A 22,471-nucleotide genomic window follows, 5' to 3' on the forward strand; every position below is an offset into this window, starting at 1 on the left:
AGTCCTGCAGTGTTTTGGTCACTCTGAGGTTGCCAGGCAACCAACAAAGACTTCAGAAGGGTTATTATTCATGCTGCAAAATACTCCAGGACATAATCAACCTGTGACCTGCAGCTCAGTATTACACCACACTATCTTTGGACAGAGCATTGGTGGCTGTGTTCTCCTGGTTCCCACTCTTAAAGCTAAGCTAAGCTAAGCTAACAGCTGTTTTCTGTACACTGTAAAAACACGTAGTCGAGGTAACTTAACATTAACTCCAAGTTATTGTAACTTGTGATAACTCAATTTTTTGGTGTTGACGTCATCTCAACCATGTTAAGTTTTTCACCTTACAAAAATTATTCAGTTAAAGTTTAGAAAACAAGTCAAAAGGATTTACTTTTGAATACCCCAAATCTAAATCTATAACTAAAATGACAATACACAAAGAGGAGCTATATCTCACAATTTAAAAGTCTCTAGTTCACGTCTGCTTGCGCATGGGTGAAAAGGAAATACTGCGTTGACAAAACAATTTGTAAATTAAAGTTAAGTAAAATATAAATGACAAGTTAATTTGACAAAGAGCGTTTCTTCTTTTACATGAATACAAATTTACCTCAATTTATCATCTGTATCATTTATCAACATTCAGCAAATTCAAACATTTAGGGCAGCCAGGAAAAGAACATTTTTGTTTGTCTACATTTTTTTTTACAGTGTAAGTTTGACAAGGAAATGTTTTGTTTATTTTGAATGAGTACAAATGTATCTCTACTTGGCCTAAATTCTGTCAAATTCAAATTGGAAGGAAGCCCGGACACTTCTTTGTTAAGGTTCAAACAACTCGGTTATTTTTACAGTGTAACTACAAATTCAGTAAAGAGACATGTGTTGTTGATAATTAAATCCAAACCCCAGTGTGAAAGCAAAAAGCACATTTCCCCAAATATAAAGCTATTTATTAGGCCGACCCCCTGGATGGTAAACAGGTTAAATAAAATGAAAATATGCATTTGAGATATATTGGCAAAAATCCATTTGTTGTATTGTTCTATGCTCTTGAACCCCAAGTATAACCTTTGGCAAAGATATCACAACATTGCACACATGTTACGTTAGAAAAGATCCCCAGTGAGATGCAAATCAAGATTTCATGCCTGCCAGTGAGGACTAAGCAGCTCACCCCTAACAGCTAGTGTTTACAGAAAGCTCAGAGAAATCATTCTGCTTTTCTCCACGTTTTTCAGGCATGATTTTACGCCGTTTTCGGCTCTTAAGTACCCTGTGGTGTAAGGTCCCTTGAGAATAATTTTTTTCCATTGTTCAAAAAGAAAGAAAGATTTGCAGGTGGAGTGTGCTTCTATTTGTGCATTGTTGTACTAAGTCAATTCTGTGCACTTCTACAATTTTCCAGCCAAACAAATACCTTCAATAATGATCAGCATGATGCAGACCACAGCTCAGTAATCAACATTATACTCTTAGCCAAACACATGGAAAAATGTTCTCAACACTGGCTTTTCATCATTCACAATATGACAAATCAAACACTAATTACGATAACTGACAAAACTAGATCAACAAATCATTTGTTCTGTTGAAATTACATTTTTGTATGGCCTTGCAGATTTTCCTGTTGGCCCTCAAACGAAATTCATCATATATGCAAGAGCTGGAAACTAAATATATGGATATAAATTCTGTTGGCAGCCTGCCTCCATTCCTGCCTGGAGGCTAAAGAAAGCCTGAGTCATGTTTAGAAAGTGAATAGGAGATCATAAATCCTTATCTAAACCACCTTTGACCAGTCTAAACCTTAAACGAACTGCACATGAGATGAGTGGACATGCAAATGGCTGATAACAAGGAGAAGGGATAAATCTGTCCCTCTGATGCACAAAAAGTCTGACAAACCTACAGCTGTGAGGGGAAAGACTGTAGCAACCAATATTTTACCACTTTTAGTTAAGTCACACTGTAATATACTCTTTTTTTTTGACAGCTCTTGCATACTGGTTCCAGCACTGACTAATCCTGCCTGGCTTAACACATGCATATATGTCCCCTGGCACAGGTTAATTTTCTCTCCTCTCAGTGAGCAAGCCAGAAAAAAGAAAGAAAAATGAGACAGCGAGAAGGAGGAAGGAGAGAGCTCGAAGAAGGCAGACCACGGCGGGTGATATCTTCTTAATAGCATAACTGCTTTGACCCGTAACACACTGTCCCTTCCTCGTCTCCCTCTATTCTCCCTTTGCTTTTTCACAGTATAAGAGCAATATCTCCAAACCGACAGAGACTATGGTTACATAAAAGTACGATTCTTAATCTGTTTTTGGTTTCAGGGAATGTGTTTTTGTCTCTTGGACTAGCAATGAAAGCCATCGCCTGCTTGGGCTCCATTTGCACTAAAAGCAAACCTGTTTACGAGAAAGCTGAAAATATAAAAAAAAGGCTCATTTCTGCACCAGCACAGTTATGTACAAAGGACTGAATTGGGCCCCCCCCCCCCCCTTACCCTGAGTGTGAGGTGTGTATCCCAGATAGAATCAATACTTTTGTCAATAATGTGGTGCTAGGAGAGAATTGAAAAGATGAGAGCCTGAATACAAGAGACATGATGGAAAATATGTCAGCTACTCACGCATGCAGCAGCAAATCCAATGAAATGTACTTCATGAGGAGCGTGACTTAAGAGAAGAGCTGCACCTGCACCTCGATATTCTCATCACACACAATCTTTCATCCAACGACAGTGTTTCTTTTAATTATACAGTCATTGTCACATAGAATGCCAAGTACCCATATTGTCATGTCTTTACACAAACAATGCATAATCGCAATGAAATGAATGAAATACAAAATTCATTATGAAGATTAACAACTTTACTTCTGACTCATCAGGGCTTTCCAATGTGTTCACATCCCATGTCGTCAAATATTCGTGCTTTGTCGTATCCCTTTGGCATCCTATTCAGTAAACGTCTGTCAAGTCTAATAGATGGTTCATGTCAAAAAAAAAACTGACATGGTTAATGATAGGTTGAACTTTATGGAATAGTTTTAGAAAATAAAATTGACACCTCATTTTGGTTTTGGAAGAGACTCAAACTCCAGTCTGGTGGGTTTGGTTGAGAGTTTTTATCGCCACTCAGACATTTTTTAAGGTCTTTCGACCACATCACAATTTTTTGGAAATCTTTGCAAAGTGACACGAATGGGTTCATCTGACACCAAGAGCTGTGACAACCAGGAGAATTTGACGACTTGGAACTGAGCCCTGGTTTTTGCCTTCCTTGGACCCAATAGTTTCTTACAGCTGGAAAATGATCAGTCCTGAGACTAATGATGTGTTTTTTCAAGTATGGTTAGCTCGTTTGCTAGTACCACAATGAACCAAATGCAACTTCAACATGAATTAGACCGGATCATTTAATAAGTTGGGTGAATGAACTCATGCAAAAGATCTCAGGACAAGTATTCCCTCTTCTGTTGTTCCCTTGTTTTGTTGTGTGGTAGTGCTATATTAATAGCTGCACAGGACTGCCAAATGCAAAACAGTTAAATTTGGAGGAATAAGGTGCATCACTGTAAATCTTCTGACCATAAATCAATAACCCAGGAGATTCTCGGCTCCTCCAAATAACACAGGCATACAGACAAACAGAACACACAAAGATGCACACACACACACGTCCTAAATTGCTTTACAAGCTATACAATAAAAATCAAAACTAGCAGGTAAAAAGTGTCTTCATTGGTTCATTTGTTCTATGGCAATGTAGTTTGTCTCAGAATGAGGTCAGTCTCTCTGCAGAGCTGACTTCTGCTGTAGCAGAGGTCCAGTGGTAACATTAGTTCAGACACAGCTAACCTGGCTGACCCCACAACTGTCCTCGTGTCAGTCAGGGTGATAATTAGCTCCAAATATATCTTCCCGCTCTAGTCTTCTTCTCTGTGCACATAATTATATTGTACTATGCCTCCAAGAATTTCCCTCAGAGCTGCAGGGTCTATCATCTCACATTAGAGATAAAAACCACTTAACTTTGTGGGAAAAAAACATTTACCTCTGCTTAGCGATTGCAGATTTAGTCTCTTATGGTGGAATGTGCAGCTCAGACTTCACACTCTATGGATCCAGATATGGTGCATGTGCACGGCCTTGTCTCGTTCACCAGAGAATCCATCGCCTCTGAGTTTGAATGGTAGCTCAGATAGTACTCTTGCAGCTGAGAGTTTAGGTCCTGCTCCTGCTTTAGGGCCTTTTTCCTGCGCTTATGGTTGACTGAGTGCTGCTGCAGCTGCCTCATAGTGTTGGGGTATCGCCTCCATGAAACATAAATTACCAGGAGGATCAATGCTACTGACAGGAACAGCGCTACGCTGCCTGCAATAATTTTATGGAAAGTCATATGTTCAAACGGTAGCTCCGGGACAGAAGAGGAAGGGGGGTCAGGGGAGATGGGGGATGTGGGGCTCATGGTGGTGGACTCTGTTGTCTTTCTGTCTGACTCAGTAGGATCGACAGAAGAAGGAGTTAATCCATCAACAGGTGACTCGGTAAAATCCAGGTCAGTATAATCATAGGGAGACACGTCAGTTGTGATGTTCAATATTTGGGTTGAAGTGAGAATAAGGACAGCTGTGGATGAAAGAACATTTGACATTTCTGCACAGGTCGAATGATTCCTCACGACATCCACTACTCTCTCGCCCTGCACAGACTTTGGGCTGCTGCATATCATACTGATGTCTTTGGGGTCTTTGAAGTTTTTCAGCCATCCCATGAGCGGGCAGATGCTGGGGCTGCAGTCCCAGGAGTTCCCGGCTAGACTGATGGTGGTCAGTGAAGTCCAAGCTGCCACAGCTTCCATAGGCACACTGCTAAGCTTGTTTGATTCAAGATTGAGAGTTTGTAAGTTTGGCATACACTGGAAAACTGCCGGGTCCAGCATTTGTATTTCATTCCCCGACAGGTCTAGTTTCTCTAGTTTGTTCCAGGTCCAAGGCACGCCTTGATTGATAGATCGTATGCGGTTCCATTGCAAATAAAGAGCCTGGAGGTTGGTAAGGCGCGGGAAAATGTAGAAATTAACCCTGGAAAATTGATTGTGCTCTAAATGAAGCTCCTTCAGCTTGAACAGGCCTAAGAACGTTGTGCGAGTGAGGCTCCGCAGGCGATTGTATCCCAAATCCAGAAACTCCAGGCTGCGGCATTCCAGAAAGGTGCGAAGGGAGATCTGTTTCAGGCCATTTGATCGGAGGTGGAGGTTTTGTAGCTTGCGCAGACCATAAAAATGTCCTGGCTGCAGCGACTGCAGTTGGTTGTAGGATAAGTCCAGATTGCGCAGGTTTGGTACGGCGCTGAAGGTATTGTTGTGCAGATGGGATATTTTGTTGGAGCTGAGGATCAGTTCCTTAAGCCTGCGCACACCCTGGAAGGCTAAAGCATCTATGGTATGGATGGAGTTGTGATCCAAGTATAACCAGATAAGCTGATTTAGATGAGCGAACTGGTAGGGCAACAGAACCAGCAGGTTGTTATAGCGCAGAGACAGACCCTGGCATCCTGTGGAGATGTTTACTGGGATGTCTTGGAAGATGCCGGATTCGCAATAAACAATCTTTCCTTCACAGCGGCAACTCACGGGGCACATCCTCTCCCCCTTGCTGAGCAGAAGCAAAGCAGCCGCCTGCAGAAGAAGACACGATAACCTCCAGTCCAACATCACAGAACCTGTTGGGGGCAAGGGCAATCAAAAGGATTACTTGATTGCAGAAAATGAGTGCTCAAAGACGTTTAACCAAGAGATAATGGTGAAAATGAATCCTTCAAACAGAAGATCCTGTTGTGAGGAGCTGCATATAGGGTTTGTCTGAGGCGACAGAATATATTAATCATAAGAATTGGTTTCAGTGTTTGAGGGAGCTACTTTTAATGTTTGAATATGTGAAAAATCAACAACAGAGGAGCAAGAGAATGAAAAAGAATATAGCCTATGTTTAAATCCATACTCGTTTTTCTTTGAATGCAAGTAATTCCATTTAAAACTCATACATCATTGAATAAAAAATGATCTAAGCTGTCGTCTTGGCTGAGGAGCTGCCAGTTTTGGAGAACATAAAGACTTACCCATCGTTACTGTGTGAAGGGGTAATCCTCTGAAATAAACGGATAAAGAGCACATGAAACTGCTCTGAGATGAGAAAAACACAGTTCATTCAGCCTCTGAGTCGGTCCGCATGCTGAGCATCACTTAGCCTATTTTTTTCAATTAGGAGGGAATCGAATACAAAGCAAGTTTTCCGCAGCGGTTCGGAGCGCCTGATCTCTGCCCGACGCTCCGGGTGAAAGAGACGCCTGCCTGAACACTTGGGTTGTAGTTGGAGCCGCGGCTGTAGTTCAGCCCGCTGTGTGCGCAATAACCCATTTGAGCGCCGTTAGACTGATGCACAATCCCCCTCTCCATACAGTGTGTCTCTCTCTCTCTCTTTCTTTCTCTCTCCTTCTCTCACTCTCACTCTCTCTCTCTCTCTCCTCTCTCTCTCTCTCTCTCCTCTCGCTCTCTCTCTCTCTCCATCGGAGGCGTAGGCGTCTTTCTGCACACAAACAAACCCAAAATAAGTAAAAACCAGCATATTTACATGTTTATTTAGCTGTTATTCAAATATATCATTTAACGAAACATATGTTGCTGATGTATTGTCTATGGTTTTGGCCATCGTCGTTTTAAAGTTAAAACATAGCCTACATGTATCAAATATGAATACTGTATTATATATTGAGCTATAGCCCATTTATCTTGCTTATGCAGGGCTATATGAATTCTAAAAAATAACTGACAATATTTGATGTTTCATCTTGTGAATGATGGGGTTTCATTTTTTTCCAGAGTTCATCAAACTTGGTTTTAATCCAAAGTTTAATGGAATTTGGAGTCAGGAGATGAGCCAAGTAAACACAAGGCGGCATACACAATAACTCAATGCTGCTGACAATGATGATGAGTAGGCCTACTTTGAGGTAGCGATCTAAGATTTGGAGAACTAAATCCACCTTACATTCATTAATACCTCCAGTCATTCATCTAAGACTGGCAGGCGCAAACAGGAAGTTGTGTAATAAGAGTGTTTGGGTCCCTATCAGCTGCTTGTTGTCAAAATGATGATCTCGCTAACAGCTTTAGTGTGATGTTGTGACATCATCCCTCCACACTCCTAGGCAGCAGGGAGAGTTTATGTAGCGAGATAAACAGGTAACACCTTGTGGCGTCTGGAGATGCTGCTGAAGAGGTGGCAACACCAGGATTATTTGGTATTCAGATTAACAGCCCTCATGAAGTGGGCAGGCTGCAGACAGCAGAGGGAGGAGAAGGAAATGTGTTTAAAGTCTGAGGAGATATGAAAACCGGTAATTCTGTGTTCATTTCATACTAATTTTTCGTACTTGGCTTTGAACAGACATCCATCACAGTGAACACAGCAGGGTGGAAAACACCATTTCTGACTACACAGCCTCGTGGAGTCTGACTTGAAATGTGTGGGAACAGCAACCCCTTGTGTACACTAAAAGAAATGTCTTGCTCTAAGAGCTGCTGGTTTAATGAATCCATCAAAGATAAGGGCGAAATCAGCATCCAGATTTTGCATGTGGTTCAAAGGAAAATGAGCTAATGAATTCATATCAATATTTGGCTTGGAGTGTGGAAATATTCCTGGAAAAACAGCATTCCCTCTCATGCAGGTTGTGTGGAGAAGGAATACATTCATGATCCAGCACAGCAGGGGGGGGGGGGGGGGGGGATCTGCAAGTTGTGAAAATGAGCCATTCTGTTAAGATAATACCTCCCAGACTAAGGGTAGCACATTTAGCATGAAATGTCAAACACAATTTGCTCTTCAAAGGGTACCCTGGCTGCCTCACACGTGTCTCTGGAAATCAAATGCTATTCAAGAAATGTGAAACTAAAGTGTGGAGAAGTGTGCTGCCTGGCAGGGACCAAAAAATACATGTCAGTGATGTGCTGTGACTATCAGGGATCAGAATATGATAGAACCAATGATACAAATACAGGAAATCCAAGGAAATCCTTCTTTCTCTTCTTCTTATTCTTCCTGTCCCCTCATGTACGATTCTCCTGTGGGATAGGTGTCACTTGTTTTGAATTAGTTATTGTCCTTATCCCCTGTTTGTCATATTATTATGTGCATACTTTAATTTCCCACAATGTTAATATGTCTTCAGCCACCTGTTCATAACTTGATTTCACTAAACTGTCAGGGAAAGATAGCTGGTTAAGAGTAATTGCAGGAAGTACAACTATTGTGTTGTGCATTTCTTTACTTGTGTAGGTAAGACATGCAGTACAATTAAAATGAAGGCTTCTGTTTCACTGGATGTTTATTGGAGAAATGTGGGTCAACCAAAACGAGATCCTGGTGTCACAGCATCAGTCCTCTCTAACCAACACGGCATAGAGTACAACCATTATACCAACATAAAACCATTAGCAAACACTTGCCAAGAAAAAACCTGCTCTTACCGGCAGAAACCTGGAGCAGAACCAGAGTCACTGGTTAACATCCATCTGCCACAACAGGCTGGGCCAAGAAAGTGGCGCACAGGGGGATGCAGACGTATGAAAATGGACAGAGATAAACAAACAGAAAGACAGACGGATAGGGAGTTACCAGAACAAATAATAAAGAATTATAATAATACCCAATAGTTGAACTATGACTAAAATAATAACTACTCAAGTATGACTGATAATTATAAATACAGTTTTCTGTCTGCAAATTACAAATTACATTTAATAGTGAGAGCATACAGCACATCACACTTTCACATATTTCACAATGATTCATTCAGAGGGCTCAGAATGTAACGCAAATTATGTTAATAACTGTAAATAGAAATATACTAATCAAATCATGTCAAGTCAAACGTTATTTCTATAGCACGCTTCATACACAGAGCAACACAATGTGCTTCACAATAAGTTAAATAAGTGGAAAAAGACAATCACAGCACCATTATAAAGTGAAAACAGAGAAAAAAGTCAAAAGATTCAGAGCTCATACTTATACATACACATGCGTACATACACACCTACATGAACATACATATAAATATCAAGTTTCAAGATAAGTACACCAAGCCTGTGCACACACATTAAAGGCTTTAGCCTAAAACTGGTGAAAAAAGTTTTTTTTATTAATCTACTTGAAAAGTGCTAGTGTTGAGGCCCCTCTCTAGTCCTCAGGCAGGGTGTTCCATCTTGAGGCATAAAAGCTGAAAACAGCCTCCCCTACTTTGGAGTTTGTTGGTGGAAAAGTAAGAATACCTTATGCTTATGGACCTGAGATGTTCTAGGGGGTAGCTAAGTTTTTGGTTTTGTTGAGCATTTTGAATTCAATGATTGCTTGTGGACAGCTGATTTTGGGAGGCGGGTGAATGGACCATTGCAGTAGTCTACTTAGTTGTTCACTTGTTTTAAAAGCATGTTTACATTTTTTAGCTCTGAAATGAACACAAAGCCCTTATTTTTTAGATATTTAAGGTGGTAAAAAGTAAATCTTCTGACTTTATCGATATGACTAAAAATAATTTCTTACTATCTGTGGACAAAGACTTGAGATGGGCTGCAATATTTTGTCTCCAACTTCTTGCATCAAAAATGGGAACTTCAGATTTGTCTTTGTAAAGTTGCAAAAAGTTTTCTGACACTGAGTGAGGGGATGAATGGGAACCAAGTCCTGTGGATATAATGAAATGTAAAGGTTTGAGTCATCTGCGTAACATGGAAATTTGTTCTGTGTTTCTGATTGACAAATAGATCAGATAGAGATTAAATAGCAGTGGTCTGAGAATCTAACCTTGGGGAACACCACACATTACACTGATTATGTTCAAGGTGTCTAATTGACACAAAGAATTGCCTGTCTTTCAGGTAAGCTCCGGACCAGTATAGGACTCGATCTGAGAAGCCCATCCATTATTCTACTCTTTGCAGCAGTAGGTTAAGGTCCAGAAGCACAAGAACGGGTAATTTATTGGCGCCTGTGTTTATTTATGGATATCATTTACAACTTTAATAAGTGCTGTTTGTGCTGTTGTGGGACTGAAAACCAGACTGGTAAATATCTAGAAGGTTTTTTGATGAAAATGGTCTACTATGCTGTATGCACTACATAGTGTACTATATCTGCAGAATGTCATCGTTATCTGATTTACAGACAGATGGATCGACAGATGGATAAAGAGATTTATTCCTTCTCTCAGCCATCTTCTACTGACCTTTCACTCTTCCCATGGAGCTCCATCCTCCAAAATAAGTTTGTAAGAGCAAAAGGTATAGCCGTGTCATAATATTAAAGTCACTGTTGTATGCAAACAGCAGATAATCTTCCGTGCTTATCTTCTGAAAATGGCCTTTCGTGATATTTGAAATATCTAAAAATATCTGAGCTGGAAGGTAATCTCTTGATAAAAGTCAGTGGCCTTTGTCTTGAGATGTGTGCAAAGCTCTGCAGTAATCCAAATAGTCCTTTTGCATTTAATATCGTAAGGTGATTGCATTTCAGTTAATCATTATATGTGACCTATAAGTGAATTTTCTGGATGAATTTAATGTCCAAACAATAAAGAAACTGGAAAAATACAGTAGATGTTTGTGATCTGAAACATTCTTATTTGCATGTTTTCTTTGCCAACCCCTTTTGGCAGGGGTTTCTGTGTAATGACCCCCCCTGATTCTTATCCCACAAATATTAGTTTTGTACTTCACTTCTTTGAGAAAAGGATCAATAGAAGGAATTATGTGCATAGGAAACCTGTTTTAAGACTAACAGTGAGTGTTACAACATCCTGTCACTCATGCAAATACTCGACTCTCACCCACTCAAACTCTGGTGTTTCATTAAAATTTTATTTGCCCATAAAGAACAAACAAGTTGGCAACATCCAAACAGCTTTCAGACTACAATCAACAACAAAAATCAAGAAGAGGAACAGAGAACTGAACAGGAGGCTATGAGCGACATGAGAAACCACTGAATGAGTTACTTAAAGCTGAATCACTTTACATGACTAAATTCTTCAAGATATAAAACATACACTGGTTTCTGTGGTTTTAAGACAGACAGAAAGAAAGAAAGAAAGAACTCCAATAAATTAACAACAAATGGAAAGTTTTGATTGATTATTCTTCTTTCCTCTCCATCATTGAATTATATTTAACAACAGGTATGTGGATATGTTTTTAAACATTTAAAAGTTGAGGGGGTTTTCAGCTTGAAACTCAGGAAATAAATGCCACCCATTGCAAAAAACATGAGCTTAAGAAGACAGAGTTCTTTCTCTTTGTTGGCTGATGTGTTACTTTAATACATTACCTGTTTATTCATGTAAACGTGATTGTTGCAGGTATATCTTTTTTGTCTTTTTCCTGAGAGAGAAAAAGCAAAATCCCTGCTTTGCTTGTTCATCTTCTGTGTTTAGCCATTACAATGCATGTGTAAGGAAACACTCTGGTGAAAAATAAATGAACTGTTGTAGAGGAAGAACTCCTTCATTTGTGATGTGGAAAACAGCTCACGGTGCAAGAACTCATCATGGTTGGTTGCTGCTTCTGTTGGTTCTGCATCTTTGATATTGCTCAGTCTCAGTCCAACTAATATCAGAGGAAATTTCACAAACCTGCCATTCTCAACCTGTCCACGAGATGTCCTCACATTTTCCCATCAATCTTGACCCCTCTGGGCACAAAACCCATATCTTAAAGGACTAATATGTAACATATCTACTGGATTAAATCAGAAAATTATCATACTTAGCCATATTGGTCGGCTTCTTCGACAACAGTTCAGCAAGTATGTCCTCCTCCTAAGTTTTCGATTCTCGTCCAAAATGTCCTGTATTTGTTTTGACCGGAGAAGGTAGGCTGTTTTAAGGCACGCCAACACAGCCGTTTTGGATTGGCCCTGTGTTTGCAAGTCATTGGCAAACCAACAGCGGTTTGAGCAACGGAAGTGGGCAAGCATGGCGGTTCAGATATAACGGATTCTACCCGACCTATAAAGCCTCTGCATTTTTCTAATAAGCTCCACGACCAGAAACGTGGTAACTGCAGCTTTTTTTGTACTTCTGCATTGGCTCAATTTTTCAGCTTTCAGTAACTGGTCAATGAACAACTGCCGGAAAACCGCATTAAACCACAATTTGGATTTAATCAATGTGAAAGTCTGACAGAAAAGTGTGATGAAAGGAAGACACACAGATAAGCACAATTTCCGTTTTTCAAAATTCAAGTTCACATCACGGTCGGTGTGACAGCAGGATAGCTCTATAGTCCTCACACGCGTAATGTGAAAACTGCAGACGGATTTGCCCCTTGTTACCTGACTCCATCAGCATCCACCTGCTCACCTGTTCTTATTCCCAAATCCTGCTGACACACCTGCCTGTCATTATCTCATCAGTCCTCTTGTGTATAAAACCAGCCCACCAGCCCTTCCCCTCTGCCAGTTTGTCATGTTGTGCTCTTGCGGTTCAGCCACCTGTGCCTGAGTTTCTGCCTGATACCTACTATCTGTGTTCCGACCTGCTGCCTGTTTATGACCTGCCCGCCTGTCTGTCTTGCTCCCCTGCATCTGTTTACTTATTTGCATTGCCTTCTCGTGTCTGTAAGCTTTTCTATTTCCACAAAAAATGAGAGGAGTTCTTTTTCTTCTTCCTACTCTTGCTTCAGCGTCTGCATTGGATCCTATTCCCTCACATGCCGACACTTCTTTATCTGAAGTAGGATTTTAATGCAGAAGCCCATTATCATCGTCTCTATAATGCACAACCAGCTGATCCTCACAGGCTTGGCAGATGTGATCTTTCTTATGCATGACATATATTTAAAAAGGTAGACTGCCATGTACAGGCATGATATGATCACTTTCTGGGAAATGTTACTGAGGGAATATTCTCTGAAGAGCTCTCAACCTTTAATACAGCGGTGTTTTAACTGTTTTTTTCCATCACCTCTTCCTCATGGAACTAACTCATGAATATTGCAGCACCTCTGCTGCCTGTGTTTCAACCTGCGAATCGGTCTAAAGAGATGATTTGTGACACTGAGAAAAGAGTTCCTTGAAATTAAATATAACAACATATGAATCCAGGTCAAATGAAGTCTCAGTGTTTGAGCCTTGGAAAATGTTGAGAATCCCTTCTGGGGTTCTGAGTGTCTTCCATCACAGGCACGACTACACACACAAACACTGAATTGTGCTGAGATGAGGATCGATTTGAAGGGAATCGCTTCTTACATATAATGAGAGAAAAGTCAATATACAGGTGTCAAAAGATAAAATTAAGTGTGTGCAGTATTTTTTATTTATTTGAGTCGCAGAGGCAGCAGGGGACAAAGTGCCAGATGTTTTGGGTTGAGCCCACAAATATTAACCTGCTGCTCGGATATGTTGCTTGTAATTTGCTGGGTAATTAAAGTCACACATTTAGAGGTCAGGGGCGGAGTAAATAAAACAGATTTACCTCTATTTTTGTCCTGATTACTTCACTATTTAAGCATTTTAGAGTTTCCGTGGGATTCATTATGCTGCAAAAAAAAAAGATCCTTACTTCGCTGTTTTATTCAGAGCTTAGTCAGTCACAGACAGTCATTAAAGATTCATAGGAAGCAATTTGGTGGCTGAGTTATTTGCAAAGTGAGGTGAGTGCATATGGAGGTATACTATACCTTTGTTGATTTCTGGAGTTTCCATGCTTTTCATGTCAACAGAGGGACACTCTTGATTTCTTAGTTGATAACATCTTAAGAGACGTAATCAGCGCTGCAGATGATCTTTAGATGTTGTAGTTGAGCTTTTATCAGCTGAGATTCATCGCAAAAGTAAAAGCCTCTCTCCCACCTACTGGTCTAGAGAGGGATTCATGCATTTGTCACATCTCGACTTGATTATTGTAATTCTTTAGGTGTGGGTTTGAACCAGTCATTCATCCAACGGCTGCAGCTGGTCCAAGATGCGGCTGCACGCCTCCTAACAGACACAAAAAAAGAGGGACCTCATTACCCCTGTGCTGCCTTCTGTCCTCTGGCTTCCTGTTTGCTACAGGATTGATTTTAAACTGTTGTGACTGACTTTTAAAGCCTGGAATAAACTGGCACCGACTTATTTCAATAATCTGATAAGTGTCCATTCTCTGGCCAGAGCACTTAGGTCCACCAACCAGCTGCTCCTGGATGTGCTAAAGACAATGCTCAAAAGCTTTTTCAGCAGCTGCACCAAAACTATGGAACAGTTAACCTCGTCACATAAGATCTGCCCTGACCCTTGACTTAAATACATGCTGAAGACTTATCTCTTATTTTTTGGCTTTTCCTTCCATGATCAGATTTGATCAGATTTAAAGATTTAAAATTTTAGATATTTTCTTGTAAAATAATAGGCCGTGGTTAAAAAGTGAACAGAGCTTCCAAGTCCGATCAAATCCATTTGGATGTGCCCTAAACCTGTAGCAGGGGTCCACCCCGCTGTTTATAAAACCTGTAAGTCTGATTGTATAGAAGTCTTTGAGAAAGTTGACCAGACCTCTCGTTGATTTATTGCCTCTGCCAAGTGTATAGTGAAAAAACGAGCGTTCCCATTGATTTTCCTAGTTATGTTTAATTAAGAAATAGTAATCTGATAAGTCTTTGTTTTCCAATCAGTCACTTCTCTCCAGCTCCAACCTATGGTCCAAACATGGTCCCTTTTGGCTTCAAAACTTGAAAGACTATTCCAAAAACTAAAGGCTAAAGTCGCATTGGCTATGTTCAGTATGTGTGCATATCAGTAGAATCAGCAGCATCAGCTTTATTGGCCCACACACACAAAGAATTTGACTTTGATGAACTGTGCTTTCTATGTACAAGTAGAACTTTAAATATCAACAATAAACACAAAAATAAACACAAATAAGCAAAGACTAATGTGTAGAAGACTAAATAAGATCAGAGTGCAGTGGTGAGTAGTGCAAAAGATGCTGAAGTAAACATGATGTGACAGATGGGTTAATTTACATGAGGTAGAGTTTTACAGTATTTACATTGAAGGTGTGCATAGATTGATCATTTAAATTAAATTATATATATATATACGTAGCCTATATGTACATTCACAGTGACAAGTTTGGTTCCAGGGTTATTTCACAGCGACTGGTCTGACACTCTGTGACTGTTTAGCGTTCATCAGAGTGACAGCCTGGGGGAAGAAATAGATTTTTCTCTAGAAGTCTACGTCTTGAATTCCTCCTGTGTGGTTAAGTATACACCACAGTGCATCGTTGGAACATAGAGGATGTCAGAGATACAGTGTCATACACCAAACACTCTTTATGCCTTTTAGAGTTTATAAAATGCTTCTTTCCTGAACAGTCTGTCTTTTCACTTCTTATTCAAACCTTCGATCAGAAAACATATAGGCTACTTTGTGATCTCTGCAAAGTTTATTTAGACAGATTGGTAAAGTATCAAGATCTGGGTTAAAATTTAAATTTTTCTAATGTTTTTATGACTGTATGTAATACTTTGTAATATAAATATTCACTGTAAAGACGCTCAGTCCAACTCTCATCTCTTTAGGGGTAACCAGACTGCACAGACATTTATAATTGATCTCTTAAAAGTTTCCCACAACCTAAAAAGCTTTTAGCTAATGACAAAAGTTTCATCATCCCACTATAACACAATACAGAGGTTCTCTGTAACACGCTGAAGAAGAACTCAAAGTTTATGGAAAATGTGTTGTAAAGAGGTTAGATGAATAAGTTCACCACTAAAAGAAAGACAGAGACTGACAGTCGGAGAACATCCTTGTTTAGGATTTCTCTGTTTGGTTTAGGCACTTCACTTTGGTAATAGCAACAAGCTGAACAGGATTGATAATGGAAGATTGAAGGCTGCCAACAAAAGCCATAGATGACCTTTAAATCACAGCTGTAAACGGGAAGGCCCTGTCAGTCATCAGTGACAAAACACATCCTCTCTACCTTGAGTTTGAGTTACTGTCTTCAGGTTACACTCAACCTACAATTCTACAATTCATTTAGCAGACGCCTTTATCCAAAGCGACGTACGTCTGAGAGTAAGAACAGCACAAGAGAGGATTTAGAAAGGAGGAAACAACGTCACTAAGTGCAAATGAACAGCTTTAAGTCCGATCAGAAACAGGTGCAGACAGGCAGTGCACTGAGGCAAACGCACAACATCGACAGGCAGAGAGAAATATTCACAAGAACTCTTTATCCCAATCGTAATCCATGGCCTTACAGAAACACAAACTACGTCATCCTACATACCTAATACCACAGTCTAATGTGAGCCGTTCATTGAACTTGGCACTCTAAATCATCATGGTTTACCACATCATGCTTTGATTATGTATTTCTGTTGATTTGTTTTCATTTATTTTCATGTGGAGTCATGTTGAGTTGTTGTTTGTTTAAAAAAAGTTTTATGCTCTGGGCGCAAAGAATTTCCACCTACAGGCAATAAATGTTTCATTTATTCTGTAACGTATTCATTTGTGTATTTATTCAGTGTATTTAGTGTGGGTATTATGCTGTGGCTTTTGTACAATCAAGAGATTTTTAATCTAAGTGTTGTGTTTCATCTTGAGGTTTGGGCCCTTTCGGGGGAGTTTCCCCCAAGTGGACAATAAAGTATATCTTATCTTATCTTATCTTGAGTTGATAGCAGAGACAATTTTCTCGCCCTATCTTACAAACAACGTTTATTTTATTCTGCATGTAACTGTATGTCATTTAAAGGCTATAGTTGGTGTATGTGTTATGATCCTTCAATGCAATTGTTTCCATCCAAAGGAGTTGGTTGATAAAAGTTTCATGGCGGTTCCAATTAAATAAAAGCAACCACAGCAAGAACAAGCAGTTATCTTTCATTATATTCTGAAAAATCTATTTTAAATTAAAGTAAAATACTGTAGTACTGGTACACTGCTCTTATGATTGCCTCTTGACAAAGTCTTTGTAGTCTGTTTACCTACATCTCATTGTTAAAAATCCTGCCCGAGTTAGAGAAAAAATAAACTCATTTATCTTCCATTCTGAACATCTGGAGTAACAAACATGCCAATTCTCTGTGACGGCTCTATTTTTGCATCAATCTAAGAATTGTATTTTTCATTGTGTTTGAAATATTGAATGCGGCATCATTTGTCCACTTCTTAATGTGAAGAATCACACTAGAAGATATGAGACATTCAAAGCTGTGGGCAGTGTACTGAGTGCTGTAGCTGCCATTCTTCCAGTGGCCTTGGTATGGTTTGAGAGACAGGGAGTGTGTGTGTTTGTGTGTATGAGTACAGGTTTCTGCCCCGTCCTTCAACTCCAGTTAGCAGATTGATCTAACAAAGAAAATTAAATCAATGACCGCCGCTGAAGTGCTACATGCATCAGTTTTATTTTTGTTTTCACCAATTTTCTTTGTCACAAACTATCTGCGGTTTGAGGTCAAATGTTCATTAATGTCCATCACTGGTAATTACGCCACTCATTAAGTACAGGAGCAGAGGGACCCATTAAAAGTGATGACTTTGACCCTGACACAGAGTCCCATTATGGACCTGAGAGCACCCTTTGTTGACGCACGATGCATCTCAGTGTCAATACACAACAGTGAGCAGTGAAAAAATACCCACTGAGGTTTTCTAACTTTTTCTTGGCAATGATGAAAAGATACATTCCAAACCAACTAACTGAGATAAAACACAAAAACTCTACACATCTGTTGATGTTTTATGAATCTTTAATTTCACAAAATATAAAAAATAAATGTTTTATTAGAAATGACTAAAAAGTGGATCACAGACACCAGGAGAAGACATAAACTGTTAACCTTAACACGCTGACCTTTTCACTGCAGGCATACCTGACTATGAAACACTAATTAGGAATCATGTTAACACCGGAGAGCTTTCAGGAAGATAGTGCGTGGAGGGCGCTATCAGTTAAAACTGAAACTGTGCAGAAAGGCAATGTAATCAAAAACAGCACATGCTATAATGTGGACACTATACTTTGAATAAGAAACTGAGTCAGCAGGCATCACCAAAGCATGTAAATGAATAGTTTGGATGAATTAGTGAAGAAACTGTACATTTTCTTGTAGAAGGGATGAAAAGTCCTTTTTTTATCTGTTATTTTTTTTTGCAACAATATTTCTGTTCAAGTAGATTTTAGTAATAGAAAGCATGAACATTCTAGTCATGAAGTTCTTCTATTGAAGTTACTGATTATTCTTACTGATATTACTAAACATATCATACATTTCTATTTAAAAAATTGATTCTTTATGGATAAAATTACCAAAAAAGCACAAATAACAGAAATATCCGCTGGACCAGAATGAGCTGAATCAAAATGCTTTCTAAATCTAAATGCATAAGAAAACTACAAAATTACAACATGATATACAAATACATTGTGTATAGTATAAGATCTTCCACTTCATGTTAACATATAATAAGAGGGGGTGGAAGAAAATATAATCTAAGATTTGATGGCTTCATATTTAGTGAAAAAAGCTCAAGAGCAGGCTGTCCTAAAGGTTTTGATTTGGTATAAAATGTTCTCAAATATCTAAAAGCAGGAGAAGCTCACTTCCTCTCCTCCAGCCTTAGTTGGCATGCAGCCTGTGTCCATGAGGACAATGAAGACTGCTTTAATGTGGGCTGCTGAGAATCACTCAGTGACCAGGAGAGGGCATCTCAAGTCCTGAAACGAGCGCCAGGATCTCAGTCTAATCCTCCTCCAACATCATTCCTGTTGCTATACAACTGATTTATTCGTGATGCCACGGTCAACGGCTCTAATCCACAGCAGACTGCGCCTTTCCCCTCCGCTCTCCTCCAAGAAATCAGGAAACATCCAACTTGTCGGCTTTGGACCGCAGTTTTTTTCCTCACTAAATTCTCCCCTTGGTTGGTTTCCAGAGTCTTTTCCGTCACTTAACCTAGATTTAACATTTGGCGACTCGGTCTTTCAAATGTGTTTTAGAGCCTCCCAGAGCGCGCGCTAAACAGTGTCATTCTCACGAGCCTGCAAGCCTGAGTGCGCCCATCCAAGGACTTTGAAAGGTGGTCTGAAATATGCATTTTTTTCAGGCTGATGTTGTGCGGTAACGTAGGAAACTACAGGCAGAGGTGGATGCACACCTTCTGGAGCTACTCACATCTCCGACAGGTGTGCGGCCGTGCGCAAATCGGATCCGGCTGCGACGCAAATTGCGTTTATGTTCCTTGAAGACGTCCTGGGTGCGTGTCCAACTATTTTGGACAAAACCTCTAACATGTGGACCCGGGACGCATGCAACAAACAGCCCTAAACACGAGGATGAGCCGACCCGCCACAAATATGGGTATGTACGCTGCTCTGCAAGGTACTTATGGTCTGCATTTCTGCGCAAAGTCTTCAGTCGTTTGGATAATTACACTTCACTTAAAGCTAATGTTGCCGGTGTCTTTGTCTCCTGCGGGTTGTGAGTGATGACTGCAGGCAGGGGGATCTGAGGGGGATCAGTAACTATGTGATAGGTTTAGACTGAAGCGTGTGGATATCAATCACCTTTCCAATGTCCCTAGAACATGACTTTGAATGTGATAATGACTGTAAGTGTGTGTGAAGTGAGCTGTAAATAACCCCTCCTGCCTGAAAACATAGGATGGGTAATAATGGCTGGTTGTCTGATTCAAATAGATTTCTATTGCAGTTTATTCAGTCTTAATGTAGTCCCAGTATTTTGGTACTTATTTGTGCATAAATATGTTATGCTCTTAAGTATTTCACTTTTCTGTGTGTCCTCAGGACTTCTCGTGCTGTTCAGATGGCTTGTATTCACAGTTGTGGTGCCCGCCTGGCTGCTTGCTTCTCCAAGCAGCGTCCGTGAGCGTCCCTGCCCCCTGAGCTGTAGATGTGATGGGAAAATAATATACTGTGAATCCAATGCTTTCCGTGATGTGCCAAGCAATGTGTCTGTAGGCACACAGGGCCTCTCCCTGCGCTACAACAGCCTGGCCAACCTCAGAAGCCACCAGTTTGCAGGTCTGAGCCAACTGGTTTGGCTCTACCTGGACCATAATTACATCAATGCCGTGGATGGTCAGGCTTTCCATGGGATACGGAGGCTCAAAGAACTGATCCTCAGCTCAAATAAGATCACACTGCTCAAGAACAACACGTTTCATGATGTTCCTAATTTACGTAACCTCGACCTCTCCTACAATAAGCTGCAGGTTCTCCAACCCAAGCAGTTTTTCGGTCTACGGAAACTTCTCAGTTTACACTTGAGGTCAAACTCCTTAAAAACCGTCCCCATGCGAGTTTTCCTCGACTGTCGTAACCTTGAGTTTCTCGATATCGGCTACAACAGGCTGCGGAGCCTCACACGCAACGCCTTCGCGGGACTCATGAAGCTCATAGAGCTTCACCTGGAGCACAACCAGTTCTCAAAGATAAACTTTTCCCACTTCCCCCGTCTGACTAACCTCAGGGCGCTTTACTTGCAGTGGAACCGTATCAAACTGCTCACCCAGGGCCTGCCGTGGATGTGGACTTCATTGCAAAAACTGGATGTCTCGGGGAACGAGCTCCAAGTGTTGGACCCGAGCACATTTCAGTGTCTCCCTAATCTGCAGACACTTAACCTGGACTCCAACAAACTGAGCAATGTGTCTCAGGAGACTGTAGAGGCCTGGATCTCCCTCACCACCATTAGTTTGGCTGGTAATTTATGGTACTGTAATCCCAACATATGTCCCCTGGCGGCCTGGCTCCAGGCCTTTAAGGGTAACAAGGAGACTACGATGATTTGTGCTGGTCCTAAGGAGGCTCAAGGAGAGAAAGTGACAGATGTGGTGGAGACTTATAATATCTGTACAGCAACACCTTCTCCTATCACAACCACCACAACAACAACCACTTCCCCTCTCACTTCTATGTTTCAGCCTGCGCTGCCTCCTCTTCCCACATTGCCTGTGGTGGATAAGAAGCTGATCTGGAACAGGACAGCGTCCCCTACTCCCACCGAGGCCTCCCCCACCATCCCTCTGCCAGACACTGAGTATGTGTCCTTCCACAAGATCATAGCTGGTACTGTGGCCCTCCTCTTATCTGTGGCTATAATTCTCCTGGTTATCTATGTGTCTTGGAAGCGCTATCCGAGCAGTATCAAACAGCTTCAGCAGCGCTCGGCGGTCAAAAAGCGCCAGAAAAAGGCGCGGGAGACCGAGCGCTCCCTTAATTCACCACTGCAAGAGTACTATGTGGACTACAAGCCTTCACACTCAGAGACTATGGATGTGCTGGTTAATGGGACAGGACCTTACACATACACCATCTCAGGCTCCAGGGAATGCGAGGTATGACCGTTGCCCTCCAAAAATCCATTTCCACTGCGAGGCATGAGAGGTAAATTTTCTAACAATCTGCAGAGAAGAATACTTGTTTTTTTTTTTTTTCTGCTTGTGTCGGTTTGGGATAAGGAAGTAAAGGTCAGTGCACAGTGACTTGTTTTGCAATATGCTGGGTTTGTTCGGTTCCATATGATTACCCAGCTGTTGTTGTGAATCATGCAGTTTTATTGCTAAAATATGAGTCCCATTAGCTGAAACTGCAGCGGCAGCTCCTCTCTGCGGATAACTTACATACAGTGAAATGCGATACAACCAAAGTGGCTTCATCTGTCATCCCTGACATAAAAGAGCCCATTGATGAATCTATGTATTATCAGCCAGTCTGTTATTTATTCATAAATGAATTGCTGCCCTGTGTGGAATGATAAAGAGCGCTATTCGATCAAGTCACTTTGCAGGTGGTCCTTTCCTTTCCTGTGTGTTTGCTACCACAGCTGTAGTAGCAAACACATCAGTCATGTGAGTTTTGATATTTGTGTTTTTAGCTGTCCTTCACATGTTCATACTTACCTACATACTCACTGATCATGGATCCCATCCTCCTTTTCTTCCTCTAGGAATCATCTACTTAGGATTTAACTCATTAGTTTAATTTACAGAGTTCAAAGAGTTACTGCAGGCTGGAGGAAACTATAAAGACCAGCAGCCAAATAAAAGATAAATTATGCCTTTGGGCTCGATTTCTGTCTGGCTTTTGTTTACTGCTGCAGTAAAAATAAAACTGCATTACACTTTGTTAAATTAGTTAAAGAAACATAAAGAAAAGTATTCTGCAAAATTTTGGCCCAAGAGTTCAAACCTATATTCCCATCCGACAGCGGGACTCCTTCACATCTCTGACTCACAACTTCTGTAAGCAAAGCAAAGACGGATTGAGACAGAACAGCTAATCAATTTTCTCCTGCTTGATTAGGCACTTTTTTTGGTCTGTATACTCCCCCCCCCCCCCCCCCCCCCCTACTGCTACGCATGCATCTTCCTTTGCAGCAGCTTTTATTTTCAT

General features: G+C 40.7%; 2 protein-coding genes across 3 annotated transcripts in view; one reads left to right on the forward strand and one right to left on the reverse strand.

The window, feature by feature from the left end:
- Positions 1-2,720: 2,720 nt before the first annotated feature.
- Positions 2,721-6,442, reverse strand: lrrtm4l2 (leucine rich repeat transmembrane neuronal 4 like 2). The gene is made up of 2 exons (XM_061037532.1): positions 6,119-6,442; positions 2,721-5,722 (listed from the first exon to the last, which is right to left on the reverse strand). Exons 1-2 carry the CDS (start codon positions 6,171-6,173, stop codon positions 4,101-4,103), a joined length of 1,677 nt encoding a protein of 558 aa, XP_060893515.1. The 5' UTR covers positions 6,174-6,442; the 3' UTR covers positions 2,721-4,100.
- A 12,354-nt stretch (positions 6,443-18,796) lies between these two features.
- LOC132973885 (leucine-rich repeat transmembrane neuronal protein 4) overlaps positions 18,797-22,471 on the forward strand; it is a 51,426-nt gene continuing 47,751 nt past the window's right edge. Inside the window, exons 1-2 of one of the 2 annotated variants that reach the window (XM_061037533.1) lie at positions 18,797-19,415; positions 19,862-21,414. In XM_061037533.1, the coding sequence (XP_060893516.1) occupies positions 19,364-19,415; positions 19,862-21,414 (1,605 nt within the window). In that variant the 5' untranslated portion in view covers positions 18,797-19,363. Of the gene's footprint in view, positions 19,416-19,861; positions 21,464-22,471 lie in introns of both variants that reach the window. The other variant, XM_061037534.1, reaches the window with a different exon arrangement.

Source organism: Labrus mixtus, chromosome 5 (genome assembly GCF_963584025.1).
Source record: "Labrus mixtus chromosome 5, fLabMix1.1, whole genome shotgun sequence".
Taxonomy (NCBI): domain Eukaryota; kingdom Metazoa; phylum Chordata; class Actinopteri; order Labriformes; family Labridae; genus Labrus; species Labrus mixtus.

Excerpts from the sequence above, each read along its gene's own strand:
- lrrtm4l2 (XM_061037532.1), bottom strand. The coding sequence starts at position 6,173 with ATGTGCTCTTTATCCGTTTATTTCAGAGGATTACCCCTTCACACAGTA. Across the intron at positions 5,723-6,118 it reads CCTTCACACAGTAACGATGG|GTTCTGTGATGTTGGACTGG; the intron begins GTAAGTCTTTAT and ends TGCCCCCAACAG.